At 40.3% G+C, this 15465-nt stretch overlaps 1 protein-coding gene across 4 annotated transcripts in view; it reads right to left on the reverse strand.

Annotated features, from left to right (window-relative positions):
* Positions 1–1719: 1719 nt before the first annotated feature.
* Positions 1720–15465, reverse strand: part of tmem132e (transmembrane protein 132E) — a 391231-nt gene continuing 377485 nt past the window's right edge. For all 4 annotated transcript variants that reach the window (XM_039778611.1, XM_039778612.1, XM_039778609.1 and 1 more), the window contains exons 8-9: positions 12418–12612; positions 1720–6193 (exon numbers count right to left, since the gene is read on the reverse strand). In XM_039778611.1, coding sequence (XP_039634545.1) covers positions 5123–6193; positions 12418–12612 — 1266 coding nt within the window. In that variant the 3' untranslated portion in view covers positions 1720–5122. The remainder of the gene's footprint in view (positions 6194–12417; positions 12613–15465) is intronic.

A 15465-nucleotide genomic window follows, 5' to 3' on the forward strand; every position in this document is an offset into this window, starting at 1 on the left:
ATGGGCTGACAAAGGCTCCGGTTTTTGGGAGGTTGACGTCAACTTCCAGCTTTGTTGGGATTCGCCCGTTTTCAGCGGCAGTTTCAAAATATGAAATTTTCATAGTAAAGGGGTGTCAGTGGGACTTTGAGCTTCTATGTATGTTCTATTTACCCACCGAACTGTCGTTATTCAACTATGACAGGGTAAAATCGGTTTTGCATTCTATCACCCCTTTAATATCTGATGACACATTGTGGTCATGTTTTGATTAAATACGGTAAATGTCATTAAATCATCATGGGTTATACTGTACTATCTGAAATTACTTTGCCAATGGATTTTTTTGAAAAGTAGAAATCTGTGTTTGTGCTGTGTTACAGATATTAGCAATGCATTTCTTTCCTTAGTGAAAACAGCTACTGTATGTTTTGTTCCTTTCCAATTTCCTGACAATGTTAAATGAACAAATTCTAATTGTTAAAAATGTGCACGGTTGCATTGTGACCTTTACATGTTACACGTGGAGGGTGTGTAGATACACTCTGATTGCAGGGTAGGAGGAGTTTATTTTTATTTTAGATCTCCAAGACAAGAGATGCAGCAATAAGCAGCAGTTTATTACAGCACTGTACAGTCCTGTGCTGTATGGAGGAGGTTTAAAGTAGCTGCTGACAGGAGCTACAGTGTTGAGGTCACTGCTCATAGAGCACAGACCCCCTGCACTTACTCTTGCACATACAAATGGATACAATTTGGCAGCTGCTTTCAGGCTGGGCTGTATGAAAATGTGTTTAATCTTTGTAAAAGGTCTTAAAAATCCATTACAGGATTTTTTTATTATACTGATAAAGACACAAGTATCTTGATTGAGAAAATGATGAGCAATACTTGTCATTTAATTTTTATTTTTATATCACTGATATGACAAACGTTTCTCTGATTAATATAGACTTACAGTTTGTTTCAGTAAAACTGATTATGGCCCAGACAATAACTCTCTACATTTAAAAAAAAAAATAGTTATTACCTGGTTTTAACCACACATCTACCAGTTTTGGATGTATTCAGCTGAAATCTAGTCAAGAGAAGAAGCAGCTGATAATATTTTGGTAGGAATCCAGATTTCTGTTTTTCCAGACATAACTATGAGTGTGAAGACCTTTTCTTTGCCACCGGCTATCAGATGTAAGCATCTGTCTCAGTTCCATGAACCCACCAACTCTCCCCTATTGACTGTGTGGCCCACCTGAGTTCAAAAGGCTTTGATTTCAGCTGCCCAAATGAAGTGAACTAAAGGAGTAAACACTCCAGACTTCAAGTAAACAGCTCCAAGTATGGATTTTATGGATGAGAGGTGCTAGATGAGTAGACGTGCGGTACAGTAGGTGTATACACCCGTCTCTCAGCAGGATCTTTTTGCTGCTGCGGGTATTGCCAGCGAATATGATGAGAGGGTGATCAGACTCGGCCCAGCGAGGGGTGAACAGCAGTGATCCATGTGCTTCAAACATTATAGGACTCAAGGTGTTAGATGAATAGTTAGAATAAAAAAAAATGACATAGTCTTGTGTAATTAACCTCCTCCAATGAGCCAAACTCCTTCAAAGTCAGTGTCCACATTGAAACTACTGAGGCTAAATTGCTAAAAAAAAATAAAACAACCTTGCTGACCTACATTAGACAAAAAACTCTTGTGTAGTCTTCAACACTGGTAGGTGAAGTAAAAATGACACAATGTCATTTGTGTATTGCATTTTCTTTAGTACTTTACATATAACGGGAAAATACAAGGGTTTATTTTCAAGAGAATACAGGAAATTGAACAGTGCTCTGTACATTAACATATTATCGTGAGTGTTGTGGTTACTTGGCACAGCCGACTGAGCTGTGTACATCGTGCACAGTTTTCCATGGGGGCAGCAGAAAGGTACAATTCAAGATGTTCAATTACATGTTGTAAAAAGATAAGTTTCTATTAGCAGCTTGAAGACAATACAAAATTAGCAATATGTGCACCGTCACCAAAGCAGCATTAAAAAAAAGAACATTTTAAAATGCACAGAGGAAGGGGAAATAGAATGTTAAAATTCTGTGAAAAATAAAAATGTTTTTGACACGTATCACGTAATGGGCAACATATTTACATACTATGTAAATAAATCAACGGAAAATACTGAAAAACCCAATGGAAACTGTGTAAAGCTGCTATTAGATACTTTATCTGTTATAGTAGTGTCACCAGATTGACCACATTAACACTAAACAGCCAGGTTTACATTATAATCCTACATTCATCCAGAGAAACCATAATTTCAGGTTAAAACAAACACTTCCAGCAGGCTGCTGCTTCTCTAGATTTCATGGCAAATCATGTTGATGCTGTGGCTGACGGGCTTGGACTGTCAAAAATAATATCTTCTCTTTAGATGTTAACACAGATTGAATATTATTATACATTAGAATCAAGTCATTATTCATTTCAACCACATGGAACATAGAGAGGGCATGCAGTAAACCAAATCCTTAAAGTCCCAATCCAGGATCAAATGTGGGTCTATATACATGTAGAATATTGAATCAAGGTATGGTTTACTGATGGAAAATAATCTCATTGCAACTTTCAGATAAGTTCAAAATTAAAGCTTGTTTTGCTCCAGTATTTACAATGTTGCTGTAAGCATACCAGTTCCATCTTCAGGTCACATTTAACACTTGTGTTTAGCTGTCGCGTATGGCCAGTTAATAGACAAGGAGCTCAGGAAACAAATCTTTAAAGTGAATATAAAATGTGTTTTAATTCAATGTTTTTGTCCCATATAAAGCTGTTTTGTTGTATAACAGCGCTGCCTCAAGGAGAACAATTCTGGATTGGGTCTTTAATAGGGTTGTGGGGGCTGAAAAACAGGTAGGATGGCAATAAAATGTTGTACATTTTGAGTGACATATGGAGCTTAGGCTCATTATCAACACAGAGGAAGCATGTAACATTAGTTTTCTCTGTCAGTTAACATAAAAGAAAAACCCAAGCCCTTAGATGCAGTACAGAATTAAAAGGAAAGTGACAAGGAAATTACATTTTATTACACGGTTGCTTCATTAGTCCTGAAAATAACTTGTTGTATGTGAGATCACAGCGTGAATAACATCAACCTTCAAAAGTAATCTCCAATCACGCACTCAAAGCACACGCTATGCTAACGGGGTAACTGCAATTAAAAACACTATTAGCTCTGCTGTTATCATGCTCTCAGTTACTATGTGTCTGGCTGCCTTTTTGGTTGAAATCTCACTTGAGATATTTTAGGCTCTTTTAAAACTCGCCAGATCTTTCCCCTTTCTGCTTTAGTGTAGTTTAAAACCTATGTCAACAAACCTTTAAATTCTCAACACAGCAATTAACACTTGCTGCACAACAAAACTTGCAAATAACATCCACCTGCTGTGCCGTCTTCAAATCACTTTGATTTGTCAATGAAGCCAATCAGCATCCTGAGTTACTTTTACACGTTGTCACAACCACACCCATGGCATCCAAACAGCTCTTCTGCCAGTAGCAACACAACTGATTTCTCTGCTGCTAGTCTCTCGCCTCGTCCATATAGTTCAGACAAAGCACATTTGTTACTTCCAAATGTGAGTTCACTGGAATAGATTGAAAAAAAATAGGGACTACATACATAGTAGAGTGTGTTTTACAAACAGCATGACAACATGAGATGGCCATGATTTAAATGATGGAGCAAAATCAATATTTATTCAGTAATCTTTTTTTTCTGGGTGAATGACATTTCCTGGAGAGTTTAGAGGATCTTGTGTTTAGTGAGAATGTTTCCAACAAGTACATTAAAAATTTTGTTTTACGTTCCCAAAGGGTAGAGGGCAGCCGAACTTGACGAAGAGAAATAAATCATCCAAAGATTAGATCTATTACAGTTCTGATGCATAGCAAGTCCCCATGTTCACAACAGTCAAATGTGATAAATTGTGTGATTTGTTAAAAAGCTACAGCTCTGTCATGACATTTCCGAGGGGAACCTTCTAATCACTACAAGACTATACAAGTTTCAAGACTCTTCTAGCGCAGAGTGAGAAACTTGTTTAATGTTCGTGCGGGGCGGGGGGAGCGTCTCTGGCTTGATACGGTATGTACACTAGAGAGGAATGTCTGCATGTATGTAGGCCTCACATGGCATACTGTACGTGTAATGCATGATAACATATTTACTTTAGTAATGTGTATGAATAATTATATAATTACAATAAAAACATTTACAAATTTGCTGATTGTGCCTCAAGATCCCTTTCCATGCAAAGAACGTTAGAGATCCTCGCAATACACACGCTCTTTTCTAATTTGACCTCATGCTCGAGATCAGTTGTAGTATTTTACATCTCGCTACACTGTCTCTAGCTGTATGGAGAAAACAGGGAGTCTGCGCTGAAGTGAACTGTCACCATTTGTATAAGGCATTAGATTTGTTTAGGACCAGGAGGACTAGTAGTAGGGCACTGCTTTTGACTACCTATGAAATGTAGAAAAATGTAAGGAATGAACATGAGTACAAATCATGAGAGTGCTGCACCAAGAACAACAATGGAGAAAGTTTCGCCATTAAAAGAATGCTTTTCCTACTTTGGCAAAAACAAAATGATTTTTTAACATAGCCTTCATGAGTGTCTTTGACAGTTATTTGTTCATCAAAGGCATCTTTGTTTGGAGTAAGTACAGTACTGCAGAGTCCCACTGAGCCAGCAAAAACACAGTCAATACCAAACCTCTTCTACATTCCTGTCCACATCAGGCTTTCTATAGAATGAAATCCTGAAAATAAGAGAGGAGCAGCTCTCACATCTGGCCATGGCTCAGCTTTCCAGTGAAACATGTTTCCTATATAGCCAAGATTTACAGATTTCTCGAGTGATTGAGATCCTCAAGTCTTTGGCTTCTTGCATTCTCTTCTGTGTGAGCGTGTATGAGATTACAGCACTGTGCAAACTAAATGGAACACACCCTAACCAAAACAACAGTTGGCCTTTTAGTCTGTGAAAAATGATCTTTCACTTAGGTGAAAAAGAGAAAAATAGAAAGGAACGTTTCTTTAGAAAGCTGAGAGTTGTGCTTCACGCTGCACCTCTTATCTCAGGCTATTTCTTTTATTCTGCGCATGTAATCATGCAGTTCCTCTGGGTCTTGAAAGCCCATATCCTGGCAAACCCACTGAATGTCCTCTTCATCTGCTATGGGGATGGCGTTATAGGGCAGCTCCTCTGTTGGAAGGGTGGTAAAGGTGGTAAACTTGACTCTTTTGCGCTTGGAGGTGGGTGAACTGGCCTCCTCGCCATTCTCCTTTGTAGAGCCCCCAGAGCTGCCGTCACCCCGCCCATGTACCTGGCTTTGAACGCTAGTCTGGGAACTGCCACTGCTGTGGTGGTCCCCATGGCAGCAAGTCTGTACGCCCTCCAAAGGGTTACTGGGACTTTCTACCTGCTGTGGTGACATCTCACACTGGGCCCTCAGTGGCTGGCCATTTCCTAGGAACACCCAGTGGTGGGAATGGTCCATGTTGGCCTGACCCTCGGGCGGGATCCGCTTATGACGGTATTTAAGCACGAAGACGATGCAGTTGATGAGAAAGACTAAGATGGCCAGACAGAAGACTCCCAGTAGAGCATACATGCCAATCTCAAGGTCGGTCATGTTACGAGGTGAATGCACAAAGTCGTCTTCCTCCTCTTCATCACTCTCAGTTGGTCGCTCCTGGTTGCTAATGGTGGGGAAATTGGTGTAATCAATGGGAACACTGGCAGGCTGCTCATTAGATGTCTCATAAATTCTTCCACTGATGTTCGGATCAATGATTGGACGCCTGGTGACGGGCGCCAGCTCTATCTCCCCCTCGGTTGTTGCCTCTTCCTCAGAATCTTCCTCGGGGCCAAAACGGACCTTGACATAAACTGCAGCAGATGCGATGACGCTTTTGCGTTTGGTCTTCTGGCAGGCCTCACAGATGGTCATCTCTAAACGCACCAACTCGCCAGATCCCTCACCTTCTGCCACCACCACAGGCCAACGTTGCTGTGGCTCCTGGGATACCGACACCACTCTGTCATCCAGTGTGGAGGCATTGATATTGTAGTCTTTGGGATCAAAGTAAGTCAGAGTGGCGGCTGTGTTGTCACTGAAAAGCATCCAGACGGACAAACTGGCCTCCTATCAGAAAAAAAGATAAAAATAGAGTTTAGATGAGATTTTTCATATTGCTGATATTCTGGGTTATTTTATGGATTGTATAGGATAGGCAAAATAAGCATTGGACTTCAGTGTATTCCTTTCTTTTGGTTACTGAAAATATTGAGGAATTTCTACTCCTGCATCATCAAGAGTGACAAGACTGAAGTTGAACATCACTGCCTGTTACGCAAACAGCACCAAACAGGACCGCAAGGCCCTGCACAGAGTGGTTTGTTCAGCTAAACATAGGATAGGCGGTGCTCTACCCTGCCTGAAGGATATTTAAAGGCTCTGCAAGAAACAATGCTAGGAGAATCATTAAAGAGCCAAACCACCAAGGTAATAGCCTTTTCTATTTGTTGCGGTCGCGAAGAAGGTACCTGATACACCAGGGGGAGCTTCTACCCTTAGGCCACTGGGATCTTAAATTAGGACAATGCGTAAGACTACACACATACACATATATATTTATTATTATTACTGTTTTAATGCATAAATTGTAAGAACTGACAGGATTACATTTCACTGGAACTGTATTTTGTATGATTTTACGTTACAAATAAATCGATTCAATTATATTGTGTGAAATTGATTGGTGTAAACATGTATGCAAATTTTTTTGTCAGCTGCATATTCACACAAAGTGTTATGTTCTACTTCTTATAATGTACAGTACAACCAAAATAAACTAAACTGTTCATAAAATTTTCTTTAAAAGGGGAAGGCAATGAAAAATGACATTTTTGACCAACTTTGTGGGCTGATACTTTATTCATACAGTTAAAATGATGGTTAATGTTTTTGCCAAGCCTAAATTGCTCCCTTAGTTTTGATAGAAACAGAAAATCCAATTAATGTGTTTGCTAAATTGTGTCTGCTCAAAAACACTGATGGAGAAAATTATCCGCACTAAGGACAAACAAGTTCAACTGGACCGAGTTTCAGAGGTTTACCAGTAATGGTACAGCACAAGTTCACCATGAGACCTCAAGGGCTTTTAATAGTGTAAGATGAAAAACAAATGTTGGGCAGGAAACTGATGAATAGAGTGAAGGAAAGGTAGGAAAGGTGATAAAAATACAATTCGTCCCCCATTCAGAAAAGTTACATATAGCTGCTTGACAATTTCTGCAAGTAAGTTTAAAAAAAAAAAAAAAAAAAAAGCTGTGACTCTGCCTTGTGTTTATATCTCTCCAAAGAATGGTTCAGATCCCATTCTTTCAACGTGATTTGAATATTTTTTCCCAACTGAGTCTTTGAAGTTCTGGACTTGCTCCAATCCCCAAATCTCCAGAGCGTTTGTGAACATCCGTACTGCCCTGTGCTCAGTACTCAGTACAAGCCTTGACAAGCACACAGGCGGCCTGCCTCTGATGTGCACACCAGCAAACCACTTTCAAGCATGGAGGAGGAAGGGGATGGCAGGAGTGACTGCGTTGTCCTGAAGGCTACAACACAGCTCCGCTCTGCAGCACAGACAGATAAGGCACACAGCAGTCCAGTCTACAGTCCAGTCTCTTTTGTCTTTGTTGTGTGTGAGCTTCTCATTTTGCATTTTCTATCACTCTTCACTCTCCATGCTCCCATATGGAGAAACCGGATAAAATAAATTCCTGCACAGTAGTTACCTGGCAACATTCACCTGCGGCAGAGTAAATCGCAACACTGGTATCCATGTAATCAAGGCTGCGTTTGACACTCCCCTTTGTTCACAGCTTGCTTAAACATCAGCAACCAACCATTAAGGAGAGCTGACATAAAACAGAGTCAGACAGTTTTAGGATCCTTTTTTGTGTTGCAAAGGGCAGATACACACCCAGCCTTTCCAGGGCAAAAAATCCCTCTGGTCCAGTTTGGGAGTGGGCTACTATGTTATATTCCACTGAGAGCCAAATATCATCTCAGCATGAAAGCATCCTTTGATATGGATGATTTAAATAATACATTGCATTCTGCATATCTGTTTTATGAGCTGACTTTGCTACGAATAAGCTGATATATGGGAAAAAGGCAATGAGTAGGTGTTTCGACACTGACAAAACAATTGGCACATGCTTTTCTATGCCGATCCATGAAAATGTATGTAGTAGAGGAGATGATTTCATTAAGTCTGGGGCAAAGTTTTACTAAAAAGAGAAAAGAGCTGTCGATAGTAAAGCCATGTCGATATTACTTTATGCATCTAGCTTACCAAACCATGGGCCCACAATTTCCACAATGAATGTAATCTGTGCTTTGTATTAGGATTAAGTTTCCTATCTTTGATTTCACCATTTGCTATGATTTGTGCTTTATGACATCAGGGAATATATGTGGATGTAAACTGAACATAAACAGCTTGGATTATAAAATATGCATAAGCAGAAAATATTATCCTGAGATATTTGCATCAATTTGCGACATAATATGACTATCCAGATTCATAGATACCATATTAAGTAGCTCATTTAAGCAGCAACAGTGAAGAAATCATAGCAACAAAAATGGTCCATGTTGAACCGTCAAGTACTGAAACCTTTTATCTCTGAAAGGCTCGAACTTTGTCAAGTGGAAAAGAGACTAATGCAAAGAGACCTTGATTGTTCAACTGTCCCCATCCATAGTTTATGTGTTTCATTCATTTCTAGAGTAATAGAGGACATTTAGAAAGTTTTCCTGTGAATCAGAATCAAATGGCTTGAAATAGCTCCAGTACTCCTCTGAGAGCTTTGCCGGCAGAGGAATTGGCTGCCTTTTATGGCCTGGCCTTGGAGAGCACTTAGGACAATACATTACAATAATTAAATTTCAAGGTGGCCAAGAAGCGGAAAGCAAGAAAAATTGGAATTTAATGCTTGCTTCTCTCTCCTTTCTCACTGATGCCTGATGTGGTTGTCGTTGCATTTTTAGCAACTTGCAGGCCAATGAAAGGGCAAAGCAGGAAAAAGCCCGCGCAAACACACACACACACACACACACACACACACACACACACACACACACACACACACACACACACACACACACACACACACACACACACACACACACACACTTCTCTCTAGGTGAAGCAGGGCTGCCAATTAATTCCTTCCAGAGAATTGCAGAGATCCTTACTTCTGAGAGACAGTGGCAAAGAAAAAGCAGTCTCTCCTTTTCACACCCAGACGTCTTTTCGCTTCTCACTTGAGCAATAAAATCAATTTTGGGAAATGCATTTGGACGTATTAGAAGTATTTTGTCATGCTTTGCTAATAAAAAGGTCGTAATAAAACAGCACCAAGGATACTTATTAGTTCACTGCAGCTGCCTTTATCTGGTGTCCTTGCTAACAATGCTGTCTGGAGCTTAAAAGATTTAGCTCGGAAATAATTGTATGACTTAGAAGTGAAGCTAGTGCCTGCTTGTTGATATAGAGCCACTGTGGGGATTTGCAAATAAACTTTATTTTACCACTCTGGAGACAGAAATAAGGAAACACACTGAGTACTTAGTGTAAGTAAGGCAAAATAAGCTACAATACTACTGTATATGTACACACTACTGCATTTAGCAATGGGTTCCTTGCCATATTTGAATGTACAGTATATGGAGGTCAATGGTATTACATTCAGACCTTAAAGGGGTGATAGAATGCAAAACCGATTTTACCCTGTCATAGTTGAATGAGGACAGTTCGGTGGGTAAATAGGACATACATAGAAGCTCAAAGTCCCACTGACACCCCTTTACTATGAAAATCTCATATTTTGAACCTGCCGCTGAAAACGGGCGAATCCCAACAAAGCTGGAAGTTGACGTCAACCTCCCAAAACCGGAACCTTTGTCACAGCCATGGGTGTATTAAGAGAACGGTCACCCCCCAACATTTACATAGGCTACACAACTGACCTGAGATCAGGTAGTTTTCTGAATCTAGCTAGGTCACGCAGATCTCTGCTATTCCATTACAAAATTCACTTCTGAAACTTTTTTATGCGAGAAATCAACCATATAAAGCTCAAATATGGGCCACTTTACGAAAATGGATGGCTAATTGCAAATTTTCTCCGACTGTGTGTCGGAGTTTAGTGCCGGTGTTGGTGCTGCCTGGGTTGCTACATCGCCGCCTGACCGCAGTGTCAGCGAACTGATACGCCCGCAATCTTTACCCGGCCCGCAGGTTCCAGTTAATCTTATAATGGGTATGTGTGTTGAGTTATTTAAACAAACAATCGGGAAATAAACGCCTCTTGTCCGTGAGTCTCATTGATAGAGCCGCGGTGAGATGGAGTCCATCAATGAGAGCTAGCTAGCCTCCTCCTAACTCTGACATTCACAAAAATACATTCAATTGAAATCCGAAATCGGACAAGTGTTAGCTAAGCTTTGTAAGACCTTGAGGAACCTGTAATATTCATGCGACGATAAATCAAACTGTAAATATACTTTAGTTATGCGAAAGTGAGCAAGCTGCGATATTTCCCCAATGGTAATGAATGGGACATATAGCAAGCAGCTGCGCCGGTCCTAACAAAGGGACGCGCGTTCATAAAAATGCCTTAAAATCAAATCGGACACAACGGTTAGCTTTATAAGACATTGGGACATTCAAAACCGTAAATGTATTATTTATAGATATAGTTATGCCGGCAGCTGGCCGCGGAGCCCCGTATGCAGTATCCACAAAGGGTGACTTTGCCCTGGGTATGGAGCCCAGCAGGCTGCCGCTTTCTCGTCCGACTGTGTGGAGCTCCTAAAGTCCGACACGTCTTACCAAATTTGCAATTAGCCATCAATTTTTGTAAAACGGCCCATATTTCAGCTTTATATAGTTGATTTCTCGCTTAAAAAAGTCTCAGAAGTGAATTTGGTAATGAAACATTGCAGTGTCTGGAATATGAGATTCTGTCGCTTCTCTAATGTATGTGTATTGGGGATTCGCTCAACCAATCAGCGCGTCTCTAATGTCTGCCGTTGCGGCCAAGCCCCCTTAACCAATCAGCGCGCCAGCTCATCTAAATATTCATGACCATACCATATTTGGAAGAAAAGCTCTTGTTACAAATAGGGCCAAAACACAGGGATGCATAAGGGCCAGTAAAATATCAACCAGGCCATTTTCAGCCCAACTAATGTTACATACCCCATTAGGAGACCATAAGGAACAGTGTGAAATACCCTATATAATCATTCTATCACCCCTTTAAGTATGGGTGTGTATTTATCCCTCTCAGAAGTTTCAATCTGTATCTACATACATAGTCTATGATCCGATACGAAACAATACTGATACATGTGCACAATACCATACTGTGATTCATGTTAATATTGATCCAGCTGAGATTTAAAAGGTTTTGACATTTTGTCAAGTCCTAAATCAGAATAAAAATAGTATATGGACTGAATTTATATAGCGCTTTTCTGGTCTTAGCGACCACTCAAAGCACTTTACAACACAAGCCAGCATTCACACACACACACACACACACACACACACACACACACACACACACACACACACACACACACACACACACACACACACACACACACACACACACACACACACACACACACACACACACACACTCTGATGGCTGTGCAAATCAATTTAGGGTCCAGTATCTGCCCACACTGATGGCTGTGCAATTCAATTTGGGGTTCAGTTTCAGTATCTGCCCACACTGCGACATAGGACCAGGGATTGAACCACAAACCTTCTGATTAGTGGCAACCGCTGTACCTCCTGAGCCACAGCGCCGCGTGAACATGCAGTGACACACTAGGTAACATTTTAGCTAGTCTCCACTATGGATAGATTTTGCAGTGAAATAGGACAGACTAAGTTCCAGTGGCAGTATCATCCATCTAAATTTGTGCTTTGAAAGTAGCACTAGCGCTTGTTACATACCTCAGGTAGACTGCTGGTATTTTCCCATCAGCGCACACGCAGCATTCATGAATGTGTAGCAAGGGTTGTGGTGCCACCTGCATATTTTTTATGATACTGTTGTGTGTTTTGCAGACCAAAATACACTGTATTTGATGTATTGTATTTGTGATGTATTTGTATATGTATTTGACAAAGATTTCATTTAGACATATGGTTGTGTACAAACGTAGCTGTATCTGATACACTTCAGTTAATCTTTACACCACTAACATGAAGCAGCTACTGAGCATAAGTGAAACACTGACTGGGTGTATAACTGGTAATTTCTGTGCACTGTGTGATAAGTTACCTGCTTGGGAGCAGTGAGCGTCTGGATGCCGGTCGCCTTGGCCACCATGGTGTGGCTGTTGCCGGGGCTGGGCTGCAGCGATAGGGTCAGGCCTGAGATGCCGTGAACACGCATCTCTGTGATGGAAACCTTGTCGTCTGTGACAGAGAACGCAGACTCTCCTAATGCTGCATCCACTGCCAGCGGAGACTCCACCTGTGGAGAAAAGATGCTCTTTTATTGTTTCTCCACATGACGGAGGGACATCATTCAACAGCTTTATTGTTTTCCTGAAGCTCATAAAGCCCATGACAAGCCAATTTTGGATTAAAGTGCTTTGTGCTGTTTGTTCCAGTGCATCACGGATCCATATGTCAATGCCTCTCTGTCTGTCATAGTGAAAAACCAAACGAAAAACCCAGTCGAGATGGAATCCATCAGCAACCAGACAACCAGTACAATCTGAAGCAGCCCCCAAACACTTTCGAAGTGACAGTTAGCCGAAACACTTGTGCCCATCTATGTGTCACAACATGAAATAACAAGACGATTTGAAGCCAGTCTCGCTTCTTCTGGTAATCCCAGTCTTTTTGAAAGGCCTCTGTACCCGGTACTTTGAGCACTTTTAAAAGATCATCATTTCACTTTACAGTTGCAACCAGAGGTCACGAGGGACTTAAACAAAGTAAAGAGCCATTCAGCGAAGCAGTGGCCTTGTCCTCAGAGTCAGACGGGGAAATCTTTTCCCCCTTCATCTCAAGCATTTTCCAACTCTAGCTGGTGTCAAATGAAGCATGCTAAGCTAGAGCAGTGAAGGGTTTGCTGCTCTGACAAGCTTCCCCAATCATCGTCAACTGAAACCTTGAAACAGCAAGCCAACCACATCACCTATACACAAGTTCTGCTTCCAAACTTATTTAGAAACCTTACATTTCATGTGACATGATGCTCACGTTTTGAAAATCTGGAAGAATGCTATAAATGTAATTCTAATCAATTCAGGAAACATTTTAAATTTGTAACAGCATCTCCATTTGGTCTACTATGTAAGAATCATTTGTTTCCACTCCAATCTCTTGATTCCACATTTTCAATATGGCATGGCAAAGGGTTACAGTGCTTCATTGATTTATATTCAGATGGTATTTTTGAAGTTTTACCAATGTGTCATCATTGTATGGATTATCTGCAAACCATTTCTTTAGGTACCTTCAACTTCGTCACTTTGTTTCAAAGAGTTTCCCTAATTTTCCCTCCTTACCTCCCCAACAACCGTGGGAAGGGTTGCTTAACTTTAAGCCACAACAAAGAGGGATTGTCTCAGAAATATATAATCGCACACAAACTCTAAAACAAAGACTGCTTGGGAGGGGGAACTGGGACTTACTTTCTCTTACAGTGGAAGTCTCCAAACCCTCCTTCAGTCTCACAGTGGCTCAAAGATGTTATGTTTTTCTTGAAACTTGAGAAAATTAAGTACACGATGAGAGGTGACACTGATACGTTTTTTCGTATATGGCAGCCTTTTCTATCATATTTCGCAGACTTACAAGTCTTACCAGACTAAGTTCTGTTATATGTTGTATGCATAGTATTCCAACTAAGCCAGGGTGGGGTGGGGAGGGTGAGTTGTGTGCCTTATTTTATTTATTTACTCTTTGTTTCTTTTTCTTTTTCCTGACCTTTTATTTATAATGTTTTTCTGTTTAACTGTACAAAATGTTTAGTTTCAACACTTGATTCTGATCTCAATAAAATATGTTGTAAAAAAAAAAAAAGTATACTGTAAGAAACCCAGTTGCTATGACTGCATCTCTCATCGACTTCTACATCATTTGTCGTCCAATGTCTCCACCCCCTTTGCCACATAATCTGGTGCAATAATTTGTAGTGTCTTCTAGTGCAATGTAATTTGTCATGTAAAGGCTTGAGCCAAATCATCTGCGGAAACAGATGCATCTGCAGGTGTCTGGTTTTATTAATTTGGTCTCCATACATAATTTCTGCTGTGCTCCAAATTGTAAACCTAATAATCTAATGAAAACACGCACACATGCACATACGCAATACTACACACACAGAGTGCAGCTGACTGCCAATCTCTTTTTATCACAGCTTCTTGCTCTCCGTTCTTTAGTAAGTGAGGTCTAAATGACAGAGAGTTAAACTACAATTGGTAACAGAAGAAATTAAATACAATTGACTGGCAGCACTTCTCTGTGGAGCACATACTATTTATCTATTGTATGTCAGAGATCTTAATGCAATTCAGTGCTATTTGTTTTAAGGCTTTAGTTGTTCTTAAGCAAATATTCTGCTCTGTTATTCAAGTCTTTTCTAATTTTTTTCCAGAGCTTTCAACAGCATCTCACGGGCCTGATCAGCAATAGTTTTCTCCTCCAAACTATTTGCCTATAATTCTTGACACATTGTATCTGTAATAAAATATTCTACACTCGAGATTCACTCCCTAGCTTTTTTTTTTTAAGCTTTTGACTGCATCTTTTTCTGGGAGCTCTATCAAAATCTATATTCTTCACTTCAGAATTAGATCCTCACCTTTAGTGAAACCTTCACTCTTTATTCTCAGTGTTATGGTATGTGTTACAACATGATAGCTCAGACTAATTAGATGGCTCGATGACTGTTGTCAACCTGTGTTGCACAGCTACAAGAATGGTATAATTCTCCTTGCTAATGTCCTCTTAGCCTCCAGAGGTTAATGGTTGGAAACAATTAAGGAGTGGTGTCGGCTGAGTGAAAGCTTCTCTGTAGCGTGTTTGAATGCGTCTCCACTACAGCCCCTCCACTTCCCTGCCCTTGACATTTTGCTTTATATACTATATATCTACACATTGTGTGTATCACTGTTTATGCGCTGCATTTATATCACAGCAAAGTGTTAAAAAAGTTACTAAAGAATTGCTGAAAATTTTATAAAGGAATAGAAAATAATCCTCCACACTGGTAAATGCTTCAGGGCAAAAAAAAATGAGGAAAAAAAACTTTCACGCAGCAACAAAATTCTGCAGTCAGGTTCCACTTTTATATGCATATTTCTCGGATGTA

This window comes from Perca fluviatilis, chromosome 16 (genome assembly GCF_010015445.1).
Source record: "Perca fluviatilis chromosome 16, GENO_Pfluv_1.0, whole genome shotgun sequence".
In the NCBI taxonomy this organism is placed as follows: Eukaryota; Metazoa; Chordata; class Actinopteri; order Perciformes; family Percidae; genus Perca; species Perca fluviatilis.